The 16,477-nt window shown below is 46.7% G+C and overlaps 1 protein-coding gene across 1 annotated transcript in view; it reads right to left on the reverse strand.

Annotated features, from left to right (window-relative positions):
* Positions 1-2,901: 2,901 nt before the first annotated feature.
* Positions 2,902-16,477, reverse strand: part of LOC120027093 (fibronectin type III domain-containing protein 5-like) — an 84,003-nt gene continuing 70,427 nt past the window's right edge. The window contains exons 6-7 of the mRNA XM_038971931.1: positions 11,447-11,536; positions 2,902-3,038 (exon numbers count right to left, since the gene is read on the reverse strand). Coding sequence (XP_038827859.1) covers positions 2,902-3,038; positions 11,447-11,536 — 227 coding nt within the window. The remainder of the gene's footprint in view (positions 3,039-11,446; positions 11,537-16,477) is intronic.

Here is a 16,477-nt window from a genome sequence, read left to right on the forward strand (position 1 = left end):
TAATGTCTTTATTCTTCTGGAACTTCTGTCAGTGTAATGTTTAATGTTCATTTTTATTGTTTATTTCATTTTTTGTTTATTTTCTATTTCACTTGCTTTGGCAATGTTAACATATGTTTTGGAGAGAGGGAGGGAGAGAGAGAGAGAGAGGGATGGAGGGAGAAAGAGAGACTAGCCCCTTCCACCTAGACACATGTTGAGATCTGAAATGATTTGATAGGTTTAAGCAATATGATCATAACTTCACCGTGCCGTCTGATAGGCTAGGTGGAACTTTTCATATTGTTTCACAACTGTCCAATCCTCTCTCTTCATATGGAGTCTCAGAGTAGGAGTGCTGATCTCGGATCAGTTCCCCCCCGTGTCCCATGTATCCTTTTATATTAAGATCTGAAAGGTACAACTGATCTTCGTTCAGCACTCCTATTGTGAGACGCTTTCTGAATACAGGCTCAGATCTCCACGTGTGTAACGATATTCCTCCTCCTCTTCATATGAAGAGGAGGAGTAGTGATTCGACCAAAATGCAGCGTGGTTATGTGACATAATGATTTATTAAACAAGACGAAGACGAAACGAAATACACTTGATAAACTACAAAACAAATAAACGATGTAGACAGACCTGGACACGAACTTACATATAACGTGAAGAACGCATGAACAGGAAACAGACTACATACAAAACGAACGAACGAACGAACGATACCGAAACAGTCCCGTGTGGCGTAACATACAGACACTGACACAGGAGACAACCACCCACAAACAAACAATGTGACACCACCTACCTTAATATGATTCTCAATCAGAGGAGATGAAAACCACCTGCCTCTAATTGAGAACCATATCAGGTACCCATTAAACCAACATAGAAACACAAAACATAGACTGCCCACCCAAACTCACGTCCTGACCAACTAACACATACAAAACTAACAGAAAACAGGTCAGGAACGTGACAACGTGTCCAGGGAGTAGATGGTAGAACCTGTTTCTGGACAGGGCCTTCATACTTAGGTGTATTCCTGTGCTCCGGGGGGGTTACATTTCAACTAACTACAGATCTAGGATCAGCTTCCTCTCCCCTCGATCCTAACCCTTAACACTAGTGAGGGAATTCCTAATGTGAGCCACGATCAACGTCTAGGGGCAGGCTGGACAATAGAACGAGTCAAAATTCACCCAAGGGTGATAAAAATGGCAAAAGGACGTTGTCTGAGCTGGAACACTAACGCGAGCCAATAGCAAATGAATGAATGGAATGGAACGTTCGCAGAGCCTGTTGACTGGAGTGACGCTTAGAATTCCGTTTCTCCTAAATGGCACCAAAATATGCATCTCTTACTATTTTACCACTACACTCTTTTCTTAGGACCAAACTGAAAAGTAACTAGTGTAGAAAGTAAACATCTGCACCTCGATGGTGCCAAGTGTGCTCATGTCTGCATAACGAGGAAGTAGGGAAGAAATTGCAACTTTTGACTATTTCTGGTCTAGCAATCGATGACAGTAGAGTACGCTGCCCAACCTTGTGTAATTAGAAAGAGGAGATTATCCTGATTTAAAATGGTGTCCGACTTGAAAAAAAATCTAAATATACACATTGCGAGATATTTGGCGGAATATACCAGCATGTCTCTCCATAGGAAAACAATTGGGGGAGCTCAGCGTTCCAAGGACAAAAGGTATTTTTGGGGCTAGCGTTTGACTAAGGAGTACGCTACCCAGCCTTACATAATTAGAAAGAGGAGATTGTAATGTTTAAAATGGTGTCGTATTTTAAAAAAACGAAATAGACATATTGCGAGATATTTGGCAAAATAGACAGATATACCTATATTTCCCTTTAGTAAACAATGGGACGACCTCAGAGTTCCATGAGTCATGTTTTTTGTTGTTGTTTACATTTGAACTACCAGCAACGTGGGCAGGTCTCATTGCCAACAATAGCAAAGCAGGCATTGTGACGTAGATCATTACGCTGGGAATAGAATGTTCGGGAAGGCGGGGTCTGTGCTGTAGTCTTTGAGGTGCTGATTGGTGGAGGAGATGGTGTCAGGAGTCTTAGCTCGGAGCTGGAGAGCTCATCATCATCGTAGTGGAACCAAACAAACACATCCCGTCCTCATGGATGTCAGTCAGGCTACTCTGAAACCAGGGGTCGTGTTCAATATGTGCCAACGTTTCCAAATGTTTCCAAATGGATGGTACATACTGTCATTCAGACAGTTGGTGATCCAGGTTCAAGATATTGACCGGTGTCCTTTTTGGATCCATTGTCGGCCATTTTCAATCAATTGGCCACACAGTTTCCAGGATCCAGGGGCTCCCCGAATTCAAAAGAGTGTGGCAATGAACAAGTTCTGTTTGCTTCAAAGACAACTGTTTTTTGTCTGACTCTGGTCGTGGCTTTATACAATGCGTCCTGGGTTACATTCTGGTCTTAGTATTAGTCCTGGTCTGTTTCTGTTGTTGTAAGGAGGGTTCTGAATGGTTTCAGGGGAGTCTGAGAATGGCTTCTGTTGGTCTCAGGATCTGTGTGTGAGAAACAGTTAGAAACAGACAGGTCAGTTATGAAAAACATTCAGACTCCACTATTTGGTGGTGCATGTGAAGGTTTTAGAGGATTCCAGGGCCGTGTCCCGATTCTCCACACTTTTCTCAAAAGTGTGCACTTGCAATACTGTCCGTCATGGATTTGTGTAAGAATTAGCTGGAGGGAATCTCTATCATTTGTCAAATTTCATAGCAAGGGCGTGTGCAAGTAAACACTTCAGTGTGGAGAATCAGGATCGAGCGCTAGGTATGAGGGTTCTGGTTGGCTGTGTCGTCTCACCTGTCCTAAGGAATAGGATTAGAGGTTATTGCCATATAGCTGAGTGGACTGTGGGGGCTGGTTTCAGAGGTTGCTACGCAATAGGCCTCCCTGTGGGTGTTCGGGTGTACTGCATTCGGACGAGGTCTTGGCTTTGTCCTTGTTGTTGGGTTCGTTGTCTTTGATGATGTCATACTGACGACAGAACAGGAGGATCACACCTGAGAGGGAGAGAAAGAGAGAGAGAGAAAGGGAGAGAGGGAGAGATGAGGGGGATGGAGGGATGGATAGAGGGAGAGAGGGATAGAGAGAGTGAGGAGGGGGATGGATAGAGGGAGAGAGAGAGTGAGGAGGGGGATGGAGGGATGGATAGAGGGAGAGAGAGAGTGAGGAGAGGGATGGATAGAGGGGGAGAGAGTGAAGAGGGGGATGGATAGAGGGAGAGAGAGGAGGGGGATGGAGGGATGGAGAGAGGGAGAGAGAGAGTGAGGAGGGGGATGGAGAGAGTGAGGAGGGAGAGAGAGAGTGGGGAGGGGGATGGATAGAGGGAGAGAGGAGGGGGATGGATAGAGGGAGAGAAAGAGAGAGAGAGGAGGGGGATGGATAGAGGGAGAGAGAGAGTGAGGAGGGGGATGGATAGAGGGAGAGAGGGAGAGAGAGAGAGTGAGGAGGGAGAGGGAGAGAGAGAGGAGGGGGATGGAGGGATGGATAGAGGGAGAGAGAGAGTAAGGAGGGGGATGGAGAGAGGGAGAGAGAGAGTGAGAGAGGGGGATGGAGGGATGGATAAAGGGAGTGAGAGAGGAGAGGGATGGCGAGATGGATAGAGGGAGAGGAGGGGGATGGAGGGATGGACAGAGGGAGAGAGGGAGAGATAGAGATGGTATCCTAAATGAAAAGATAAACTATACAGACCTCAAATTGGCTTTACTCTTTAACTTCTCTAGGATAGGGGGCATCATTTTCACGTTTGGATGAAAAGCCTCCCCAGAGTAAACTGCCTCCTACTCAGTCCCAGATGCTAATATATGCATATTATTATTAGTATTGGATAGAAACCACTCTGAAGTTTCTAAAACTGTTTGAATCATGTCTGTGACTATAACAGAACTTATTTGGCAGGCAAAACCCCGAGGACAAACCATTCAGATTTTTTTTTTGTTGAGGTCACTCTCTTTTCAATGGGTTTTCATTGGGAATCCAGATTTCTAAGGGACCTTCCCGCAGTTCCTATCGCTTCCACTGGATGTCAACAGTCTTTAGAATTAGGCCGATACCCGCTAATTATCAAAATTTAGAAAAGAGCCGTTAAATTCTACCACCACCTAAAATCAAGTAATTCCCAAACCTTCCAAAACAAAGCTATCACCCACAGAGAAATTAACTTGGAGAAGAGCTCCCTAAGCAAGTTGGACAGGATAGCAACACAATTAGACCCAACCAAATCATGAGAAAACAAAAAGATAATTACTTGACACATGGGAAAGAATTTACCAAAAAACTGAGAAAACTAGAATGCTATTTGGTCCCTAAACAGAGTACACAGTGGCAGAATACCTGACTACTGTGACTGACCCAAAACTAAGGAAAGCTTTGACTATGTACAGACTCACTGAGCATAGCCTTGCTATTGAGAAAGGCCGCTGAAGACAGACTTGGCTCTCAAGAGAAGACAGGCTATGTGCACACTGCCCACAAAATGAGGTGGAAACTGAGCTGCACTTCCTAACCTCCTGCCCAATGTATGACCATATTAGAGACACATATTTCCCTCAGATTACACAGATCCACAAAGAATTGGAAAACAAATCCAATTTTGATAATCTCCCATATCTACGGGGTGAAATACCACAGTGTGCCATCACAGCAGCAAGATTTGTGACCTGTTGCTACAAGAAAAGGGCAACCAGTGAAGAACAAACACCATTGTAAATACAACCCATATTTATGCTTATTTATTTTCCCTTGTGTACTTTAACCATTTGTACATCATTGCAACACTGTATATATACATAATATGACATTTGTAATGTCTTTATTCCTTTTTAAACTTTTGTGAATGTAACGTTTACTGTACATTTTTTATTGTTTATTTCACTTTTGTTTTATCTTTTTCACTTGTCTTTAAACATATGTTTCCCATGTCAATAAAGCCCTTTGAATTTAATTGAGATAAATACAGAGAGAGAGAGAAAGACTAGTATCCTCGTCAGTGTACTAGAGGCACAGTACTCTCCATGTGTGAGTAAGAGGGATTCAGATAGAGTGTCACGATCGTTATGAGACGAAGGAGTGGACCAAGGCGCAGCGTGGAAAAAAGACATCTTCTTTTAATGAAGAAAAACAAACACTTATTAAATGAACAAAAAACAAACGATCGTGAAGCTAAAACGAACTAAGTGCACACATGCAACATAGAACATAGACAATTACCCACAAACACCTAAAGCCTATGGTTGCCTTAAATATGGCTCCCAATCAGAGACAACAATAAACAGCTGTCTCTGATTGAGAACCAAACCAGGCAACCATAGACTTTCCTAAACACCTACACTGAACACAACCCCATACATTCTACAAAACCCCCTAAACAATACACACACCCTAAACTAGACAAAACACACAAACATCCCCCATGTCACACCCTGACCTAACTAAACTAATAAAGAAAATCAATATAACAAAGGCCAGGGTGTGACAGTACCCCCCCCCCAAAGGTGCGGACTCCGGGCGCACCACCAAAAGTCTAGGGGAGGGTCTGGGTGGGCATCTGTCCACGGTGGCGGCTCAGGCTCTGGGCGTGGTCCCCATCCCACCATAGTCAATCCCCGCTTTTGTAGCCTCCTCCCAATGATCACCCTCCAAATTAACCCCACTGGATTAAGGGGCAGCACCGGACTAAGGGGAAGATCCGGACTGAGAGACGGCAGCTCCGGACTGAGAGACGGCAGCTCCGGACTGAGAGACGGCAGCTCCGGACTGAGAGACGGCAGCTCCGGACTGAGAGACGGCAGCTCCGGACTGAGAGACGGCAGCTCCGGACTGAGGGACGGCAGCTCCGGACTGAGGGACGGCAGCTCCGGACTGAGGGACGGCAGCTCCGGACTGAGGGACGGCAGCTCCGGACTGAGAGACGGCAGCTCCGGACTGAGAGACGGCAGCTCCGGACTGAGAGACGGCAGCTCCGGACTGAGGGACGGCTCCTGACTGGAGGACGGCTCCTGACTGGCTGACGGCTCCTGACTGGCTGACGGCTCTGGCTGGTCATGGCTGGCCGACGGCTCTGGCTGGTCATGGCTGGCCGACGGCTCTGGCTGATCCTGTCTGGCCGACGGCTCTGGCTGATCCTGTCTGGCCGACGGCTCTGGCTGATCCTGTCTGGCCGACGGCTCTGACTGATCCTGTCTGGCCGACGGCTCTGGCTCCTCCTGTCTGGCCGACGGCTCTGGCTGCTCCTGTCTGGCCGACGGCTCTGGCTGCTCCTGTCTGGCCGACGGCTCTGGCTGCTCCTGTCTGGCCGACGGCTCTGGCTGCTCCTGTCTGGCCGACGGCTCTGGCTGCTCCTGTCTGGCCGACGGCTCTGGCTGCTCCTGTCTGGCCGACGGCTCTGGCTGCTCCTGTCTGGCCGACGGCTCTGGCTGCTCCTGTCTGGCGGACGGCTCTGGCTGCTCCTGTCTGGCGGGCGGCTCTGGCTGCTCCTGTCTGGCGGGCGGCTCTGGCTGCTCCTGTCTGGCGGGCGGCTCTGACGGCTCGGGACAGACGGGCGGCTCGGGACAGACGGGCGGCTCTGACGGCTCGGGACAGACGGGCGGCTCTGACGGCTCGGGACAGACGGGCGGCTCTGACGGCTCGGGACAGACGGGCGGCTCTGACGGCTCGGGACAGACGGGCGGCTCTGACGGCTCGGGACAGACGGGCGGCTCTGACGGCTCGGGACAGACGGGCGGCTCTGACGGCTCTGGGCAGATGGATAGCGCAGGCGATTCTGGGCAGTCGGACAGTGCAGGCGGCACTGGGCAGACGGCAGACTCTGGCCGGCTGAGGCGCACAGTAGGCCTGGTGCGTGGTACCGGAACTGGAGGTACCGGGCTAAGGACACGCACCTCAAGGCTAGTGCGGGGAGCAGCAACAGGGCATACTGGACCCTGGAGACGCACATTAGGCCTAGTGCGTGGTGCCGGAACTGGTGGTACCGGGCTGGGGACACGCATCTCAGGGCTAGTGCGGGGAGCAGCAACAGGACGCACAGGAGGCTTGGTGCGTGGTGCCGGAACTGGTGGTACCGGGCTGGAGGTACCGGGCTAAAGACACGCACCTCAAGGCTAGTGCGGGGAGCAGCAACAGGGCATACTGGACCCTGGAGACGCACATTAGGCCTAGTGCGTGGTGCCGGAACTGGTGGTACCGGGCTGGGGACACGCATCTCAGGGCTAGTGCGGGGAGCAGCAACAGGACGTACAGGAGGCTTGGTGCGTGGTGCCGGAACTGGTGGTACCGGGCTGGAGACACGCACCATAGGGCGAGTGCGTGGAGGAGGAACAGGGCTCTGGAGACACACTGGAAGCCTGGTGCGTGGTGTTGGCACTGGTAGTACTGGGCTGGGGCGGGGAGGTGGCGCCGGATATACCGGACCGTGCAGGCGTACTGGCTCCCTTGAGCACTGAGCCTGCCCAACCTTACCTGGTTGAATGCTCCCCGTAGCCCGACCAGTGCGGGGAGGTGGAATAACCCGCACTGGCCTGTGTTGGCGAACCGGGGACACCATGCGTAAGGCTGGTGCCATGTATGCCGGCCCGAGGAGACGCACTGGAGACCAGACGCGTTGAGCCGGCTTCATGGCACCTGGCTCAATGCCCAATCTAGCCCTGCTATGCTATGCACACGTACAGGAGACACCATGCGCTCTATCGCATAACACGGTGTCTGCCCGTACTCTCGCACTCCACGGTAAGTACAGGGAGTAGGCGCAGGTCTCCTACCTGACTTCGCCACACTCCCTTTTAGCCACCCCCCAATAATTTTTTGGGGCTGACTCACAGGCTTCCTACCGCGTCGTCGTGCTGCCTCCATTCGCCGGTATCCCTCCTCGCACTGCGCCAGAGAATCCCAGGCGGGCTCCGGCATTCGCCCTGGGTCGATCGCCCACCTGTCGATCTCCTCCCACGTAGTGTAGCCCAGATCCTGCTCCCATTGCCATAAATCCTGTGTAGGTGGGTCCTGTTGCTGTTTCACACGCTGCTTGGTCCTTTTGAGGTGGGTAATTCTGTCACGATCGTTATGAGACGAAGGAGTGGACCAAGGCGCAGCGTGGAAAAAAGACATCTTCTTTTAATGAAGAAAAACAAACACTTATTAAATGAACAAAAAACAAACGATCGTGAAGCTAAAACGAACTAAGTGCACACATGCAACATAGAACATAGACAATTACCCACAAACACCTAAAGCCTATGGTTGCCTTAAATATGGCTCCCAATCAGAGACAACAATAAACAGCTGTCTCTGATTGAGAACCAAACCAGGCAACCATAGACTTTCCTAAACACCTACACTGAACACAACCCCATACATTCTACAAAACCCCCTAAACAATACACACACCCTAAACTAGACAAAACACACAAACATCCCCCATGTCACACCCTGACCTAACTAAACTAATAAAGAAAATCAATATAACAAAGGCCAGGGTGTGACATAGAGAGTAGGCTATATGCATTTATAGCAGAGTGTGTCGATGAAACTGAGGGGTACACTACAAAGCAGGATCAAGGAGTTAGCCAGCTAACTATTTTGGAAAGATGAGCTGGAAATGGGCAGGATCTAATTGATTCAACAAATGAAAACACATATCTAAGTAAATTTTTTCGAAGTCAGCTGGCTAACTCACTGATCTTGTGGCATACATCTGGTGCTTTTTAGTAAACATCTTTGGTGCTTTTTAGTAAACATCTCTGGTGCTTTTTAGTAGACATCTCTGGTGTTTTTTAGTATACATCTCTGGTGCTTTTTAGTAAACATCTTTGGTGCTTTTTAGTAAACATCTTTGGTGCTTTTTAGTAAACATCTCTGGTGCTTTTAGTAAACATCTCTGGTGCTTTTAGTAAACATCTCTGGTGCTTTTAGTAAACATCTCTGGTGCTTTTTAGTAAACATCTCTGGTGCTTTTAGTAAACATCTCTGGTGCTTTTAGTAAACATCTCTGGTGCTTTTTAGTAAACATCTCTGGTATATTCATCTAAGTTTAGGATTAAATGAAATCAACAACAAAGTAAATGTGTGTGTTATGGTTCTGTTTTGTATTTGTATTTTTTATGGATCCCCATTAGTTCCTGTTGCCAAGGCAGCAGCTACTCTTCCAGGGGTTTATTATGGAACCCCATTAGTTCCTGTTGCCAAGGCAGCAGCTACTCTTCCTGGGGTTTATTATGGATCCCCATTAGTTCCTGCCAAGGCAGCAGCTACTCTTCCTGGGGTTTATTATGGATCCCCATTAGTTCCTGCCAAGGCAGCAGCTACTCTTCCTGGGGTTTATTATGGATCCCCGTTAGTTCCTGCCAAGGCAGCAGCTACTCTTCCTGGGGTTTATTATGGATCCCCGTTAGTTCCTGCCAGGGCAGCAGCTACTCTTCCTGGAGTTTATTATGGATCCCCATTAGTTCCTGCCAAGGCAGCAGCTACTCTTCCTGGGGTTTATTATGGATCCCCATTAGTTCCTGCCAAGGCAGCAGCTACTCTTCCTGGCGTTTATTATGGATCCCCATTAGTTCCTGCCAAGGCAGCAGCTACTCTTCCTGGCGTTTATTATGGATCCCCATTAGTTCCTGCCAAGGCAGCAGCTACTCTTCCTGGCGTTTATTATGGATCCCCATTAGTTCCTGCCAAGGCAGCAGCTACTCTTCCTGGGGTTTATTATGGATCCCCATTAGTTCCTGTTGCCAAGGCAGCAGCTACTCTTCCTGGGGTTTATTATGGATCCCCATTAGTTCCTGCCAAGGCAGCAGCTACTCTTCCTGGGGTTTGTTATGGATTCCCATTAGTTCCTGCCAGGGCAGCAGCTACTCTTCCTGGGGTTTATTATGGATCCCCATTAGTTCCTGCCAAGGCAGTGGCTACTCTTCCTGGGGTTTATTATGGAACCCCATTAGTTCCTGCCAAGGCAGCAGCTACTCTTCCTGGGGTTTATTATGGATCCCCATTAGTTCCTGCCAAGGCAGTGGCTACTCTTCCTGGGGTTTATTATGGAACCCCATTAGTTCCTGCCAAGGCAGCAGCTACTCTTCCTGGGGTTTATTAGGGATCCCCATTAGTTCCTGCCAAGGCCACTCTTCCTGGGGTTTATTAGGGATCCCCATTAGTTCCTGCCAAGGCCACTCTTCCTGGGGTTCAGCAAAATGATGATTGTGTTATGGTTGTGTTGCGATGTAAATGTGGTTCAGTTACCAGCCCACATGATGCATTGATTTGGTTCTGTTGTGTTATGGTTGTGTTACGGTTGTGTTGTGGTTGTGTTGTGGTTGTGTTGTGTAGCCATCCGGCCATGTACCCACATGACGAGCACCGCTAGCATTATAATAGTTCAGGTCAGAAGTCATGGTCAGTGTGGCTGTGATCAGATTGTGGATGTGATTGTGGATGTGGTTGTGGTTGTGTTGTGGTTGTGGTTGTGTTGTGGTTGTGTTGTGGTTGTGGTTGTGGTTGTGTTGTGGTTGTGTTATGATTGTGTTGTGGTTGTGTTGTGGTTGTGTTGTGGTTGTGTTGTGGTTGTGTTATGATTGTGTTGTGTTGTGGTTGTGTTGTGGTTGTGTTGTGGTTGTGGTGTGGTTGTGTTGTGGTTGTGTTGTGGTTGTGTTATGATTGTGTTGTGGTTGTGTTGTGGTTGTGTTGTGGTTGTGTTGTGTTGTGGTTGTGTTGTGGTTGTGTTGTGGTTGTGTTGTGGTTGTGTTATGATTGTGTTGTGTTGTGGTTGTGTTGTGGTTGTGTTGTGGTTGTGGTGTGGTTGTGTTGTGGTTGTGGTTGTGTTGTGGTTGTGTTGTGTTGTGGTTGTGTTGTGGTTGTGTTGTGGTTGTGTTGTGGTTGTGTTGTGTTGTGGTTGTGTTGTGGTTGTGTTGTGGTTGTGGTTGTGTTGTGGTTGTGTTGTGGTTGTGTTGTGGTTGTGTTGTGGTTGTGTTATGATTGTGTTGTGTTGTGGTTGTGTTGTGGTTGTGTTGTGGTTGTGGTGTGGTTGTGTTGTGGTTGTGTTGTGGTTGTGTTATGATTGTGTTGTGGTTGTGTTGTGGTTGTGTTGTGTTGTGGTTGTGTTGTGGTTGTGTTGTGGTTGTGTTGTGGTTGTGTTGTGTTGTGGTTGTGTTGTGGTTGTGGTTGTGTTGTGGTTGTGTTGTGGTTGTGTTGTGTTGTGGTTGTGTTGTGGTTGTGTTGTGGTTGTGTTGTGGTTGTGTTGTGTTGTGGTTGTGTTATGATTGTGTTGTGTTGTGGTTGTGTTATGATTGTGTTGTGTTGTGGTTGTGTTATGATTGTGTTGTGTTTGTGTTGTGGTTGTGTTGTGGTTGTGTTGTGTTGTGGTTGTGATTGTGTTGTGGTTGTGTTGTGGTTGTGTTGTGGTTGTGTTGCGGTTGTGATGCGGTTGTGTTACCTGCCCACATGACGAGAACCACTACGATGATGATGAGCTCTCCAACTCTGAGCTGAACTTCCTGTTCCATCTCCTTCCTGTTCACCTGGTCTGGCGAGAGGAAACACAGTTATACCGTAGGCACTGCACACACACACACACACACACACACACACACACACACACACACACACACACACACACACACACACACACACACACACACACACACCTCATCACCTCTATCAGAACTACATTCACACACATTGAAAATGAGATGTTGTAGTCCCAGCCATGGCCTGGCCTGGGCTAATTAACCTGTCGTTAAGGATGAGGCTGTGATGATACCTCTGGGGAGAGAGAAAAACAAAGAGAGAGACAGACGTAGAGACAGACATAGAGGCAGACGTAGAGGCAGACGTAGAGACAGACGTAGAGACAGACGTAGAGACAGACGTAGAGAGAGAGAGAGAGAGAGAGAGAGAGAGAGAGAGAGAGAGAGAGAGAGAGAGAGAGAGAGAGGGGGCTTGGTTACAAACTGAAATCTCTCTGCTCCATGACCACATTGCTAAAATATATCCAGATCTGCAAACACCAAAGGGAAGGGTCTTGGGGCCAGAATGGAGAAATCCAGGACTTCTGAGGGAGAGTTCCGAGTCTTGTCAGTCAAAATCAGCCTCCCCGTCTGTCAGAGCCTCCTCAGAGGTCTGGAGTTAAGGGGTGAGAGCCCATCAAGGACCTGGTATTCAGAACCCTGAGACGTAGTTCTGAAGGATACTTTAAAAAGGGGTGAGCAATAGTTGGACTTCAGACAGCAGACTGACGCTAGATACCCAGACAGACAGCAGACTGACTGACGCTAGATACCCAGACAGACACAAAGACCGCTGACGCTGAGAGAGATGTGTGAGAGAGAGACGAGTCTGCAGAGTACTCGAGGCACAAAGAGACACAGAAGTGACTGGTGTTGTACTGGTGGTCATATATAACAGGTGGTAACAGGGCTGTGTTGTACTAGTGGTCATATATAACAGGTGTTAACAGGGCTGTGTTGTACTAGTGGTCATATATAACAGGTGTTAACAGGGCTGTGTTGTACTAGTGGTCATATATAACAGGTGGTAACAGGGCTGTGTTGTACTGGTGGTCATATATAACAGGTGTTAACAGGGCTGTGTTGTACTAGTGGTCATATATAACAGGTGTTAACAGGGCTGTGTTGTACTAGTGGTCATATATAACAGGTGTTAACAGGGCTGTGTTGTACTAGTGGTCATATATAACAGGTGGTAACAGGGCTGTGTTGTACTGGTGGTCATATATAACAGGTGTTAACAGGGCTGTGTTGTACTAGTGGTCATATATAACAGGTGTTAACAGGGCTGTGTTGTACTAGTGGTCATATATAACAGGTGTTAACAGGGCTGTGTTGTACTAGTGGTCATATATAACAGGTGGTAACAGGGCTGTGTTGTACTGGTGGTCATATATAACAGACGTTAACAGGGCTGTGTTGTACTAGTGGTCATATATAACAGGTGGTAACAGGGCTGTGTTGTACTGGTGGTCATATATAACAGGTGTTAACAGGGCTGTGTTGTACTGGTGGTCATATATAACAGACGTTAACAGGGCTGTGTTGTACTAGTGGTCATATATAACAGGTGTTAACAGGGCTGTGTTGTACTGGTGGTCATATATAACAGGTGTTAACAGGGCTGTGTTGTACTAGTGGTCATATATAACAGGTGGTAACAGGGCTGTGTTGTACTAGTGGTCATATATAACAGGTGTTAACAGGGCTGTGTTGTACTAGTGGTCATATATAACAGGTGTTAACAGGGCTGTGTTGTACTAGTGGTCATATATAACAGGTGGTAACAGGGCTGTGTTGTACTAGTGGTCATATATAACAGGTGTTAACAGGGCTGTGTTGTACTAGTGGTCATATATAACAAGTGGTAACAGGGCTGTGTTGTACTAGTGGTCATATATAACAGGTGTTAACAGGGCTGTGTTGTACTAGTGGTCATATATAACAGGTGTTAACAGGGCTGTGTTGTACTAGTGGTCATATATAACAGGTGTTAACAGGGCTGTGTTGTACTGGTGGTCATATATAACAGGTGTTAACAGGGCTGTGTTGTACTAGTGGTCATATATAACAGGTGTTAACAGGGCTGTGTTGTACTAGTGGTCATATATAACAGGTGTTAACAGGGCTGTGTTGTACTAGTGGTCATATATAACAGGTGTTAACAGGGCTGTGTTGTACTAGTGGTCATATATAACAGGTGTTAACAGGGCTGTGTTGTACTAGTGGTCATATATAACAGGTGTTAACAGGGCTGTGTTGTACTAGTGGTCATATATAACAGGTGTTAACAGGGCTGTGTTGTACTAGTGGTCATATATAACAGGTGTTAACAGGGCTGTGTTGTACTAGTGGTCATATATAACAGGTGTTAACAGGGCTGTGTTGTACTAGTGGTCATATATAACAGGTGTTAACAGGGCTGTGTTGTACTAGTGGTCATATATAACAGGTGTTAACAGGGCTGTGTTGTACTAGTGGTCATATATAACAGGTGTTAACAGGGCTGTGTTGTACTAGTGGTCATATATAACAGGTGTTAACAGGGCTGTGTTGTACTAGTGGTCATATATAACAGGTGTTAACAGGGCTGTGTTGTACTAGTGGTCATATATAACAGGTGTTAACAGGGCTGTGTTGTACTAGTGGTCATATATAACAGGTGTTAACAGGGCTGTGTTGTACTAGTGGTCATATATAACAGGTGTTAACAGGGCTGTGTTGTACTAGTGGTCATATATAACAGGTGTTAACAGGGCTGTGTTGTACTAGTGGTCATATATAACAGGTGTTAACAGGGCTGTGTTGTACTAGTGGTCATATATAACAGGTGTTAACAGGGCTGTGTTGTACTAGTGGTCATATATAACAGGTGTTAACAGGGCTGTGTTGTACTAGTGGTCATATATAACAGGTGTTAACAGGGCTGTGTTGTACTAGTGGTCATATATAACAGGTGTTAACAGGGCTGTGTTGTACTAGTGGTCATATATAACAGGTGTTAACAGGGCTGTGTTGTACTAGTGGTCATATATAACAGGTGTTAACAGGGCTGTGTTGTACTAGTGGTCATATATAACAGGTGTTAACAGGGCTGTGTTGTACTAGTGGTCATATATAACAGGTGTTAACAGGGCTGTGTTGTACTAGTGGTCATATATAACAGGTGTTAACAGGGCTGTGTTGTACTAGTGGTCATATATAACAGGTGTTAACAGGGCTGTGTTGTACTAGTGGTCATATATAACAGGTGTTAACAGGGCTGTGTTGTACTAGTGGTCATATATAACAGGTGTTAACAGGGCTGTGTTGTACTAGTGGTCATATATAACAGGTGTTAACAGGGCTGTGTTGTACTAGTGGTCATATATAACAGGCGTTAACAGGGCTGTGTTGTACTAGTGGTCATATATAACAGGCGTTAACAGGGCTGTGTTGTACTAGTGGTCATATATAACAGGCGTTAACAGGGCTGTGTTGTACTAGTGGTCATATATAACAGGTGTTAACAGGGCTGTGTTGTACTGGTGGTCATATATAACAGGTGTTAACAGGGCTGTGTTGTACTGGTGGTCATATATAACAGGTGTTAACAGGGCTGTGTTGTACTGGTGGTCATATATAACAGGTGTTAACAGGGCTGTGTTGTACTGGTGGTCATATATAACAGGTGTTAACAGGGCTGTGTTGTACTGGTGGTCATATATAACAGGTGTTAACAGGGCTGTGTTGTACTGGTGGTCATATATAACAGGTGTTAACAGGGCTGTGTTGTACTAGTGGTCATATATAACAGGTGTTAACAGGGCTGTGTTGTACTAGTGGTCATATATAACAGGTGTTAACAGGGCTGTGTTGTACTAGTGGTCATATATAACAGGTGTTAACAGGGCTGTGTTGTACTAGTGGTCATATATAACAGGTGTTAACAGGGCTGTGTTGTACTAGTGGTCATATATAACAGGTGTTAACAGGGCTGTGTTGTACTGGTGGTCATATATAACAGGTGTTAACAGGGCTGTGTTGTACTGGTGGTCATATATAACAGGTGTTAACAGGGCTGTGTTGTACTGGTGGTCATATATAACAGGTGTTAACAGGGCTGTGTTGTACTGGTGGTCATATATAACAGGTGTTAACAGGGCTGTGTTGTACTGGTGGTCATATATAACAGGTGTTAACAGGGCTGTGTTGTACTGGTGGTCATATATAACAGGTGTTAACAGGGCTGTGTTGTACTAGTGGTCATATATAACAGGTGTTAACAGGGCTGTGTTGTACTGGTGGTCATATATAACAGGTGGTAACAGGGCTGTGTTGTACTAGTGGTCATATATAACAGGTGTTAACAGGGCTGTGTTGTACTAGTGGTCATATATAACAGGTGTTAACAGGGCTGTGTTGTACTAGTGGTCATATATAACAGGTGTTAACAGGGCTGTGTTGTACTAGTGGTCATATATAACAGGTGTTAACAGGGCTGTGTTGTACTAGTGGTCATATATAACAGGTGTTAACAGGGCTGTGTTGTACTAGTGGTCATATATAACAGGTGTTAACAGGGCTGTGTTGTACTAGTGGTCATATATAACAGGTGTTAACAGGGCTGTGTTGTACTAGTGGTCATATATAACAGGTGTTAACAGGGCTGTGTTGTACTAGTGGTCATATATAACAGGTGTTAACAGGGCTGTGTTGTACTAGTGGTCATATATAACAGGTGTTAACAGGGCTGTGTTGTACTAGTGGTCATATATAACAGGTGTTAACAGGGCTGTGTTGTACTAGTGGTCATATATAACAGGTGTTAACAGGGCTGTGTTGTACTAGTGGTCATATATAACAGGTGTTAACAGGGCTGTGTTGTACTAGTGGTCATATATAACAGGTGTTAACAGGGCTGTGTTGTACTAGTGGTCATATATAACAGGTGTTAACAGGGCTGTGTTGTACTAGTG

The sequence above is a fragment of the Salvelinus namaycush genome, chromosome 32 (genome assembly GCF_016432855.1).
Source record: "Salvelinus namaycush isolate Seneca chromosome 32, SaNama_1.0, whole genome shotgun sequence".
NCBI lineage: Eukaryota > Metazoa > Chordata > Actinopteri > Salmoniformes > Salmonidae > Salvelinus > Salvelinus namaycush.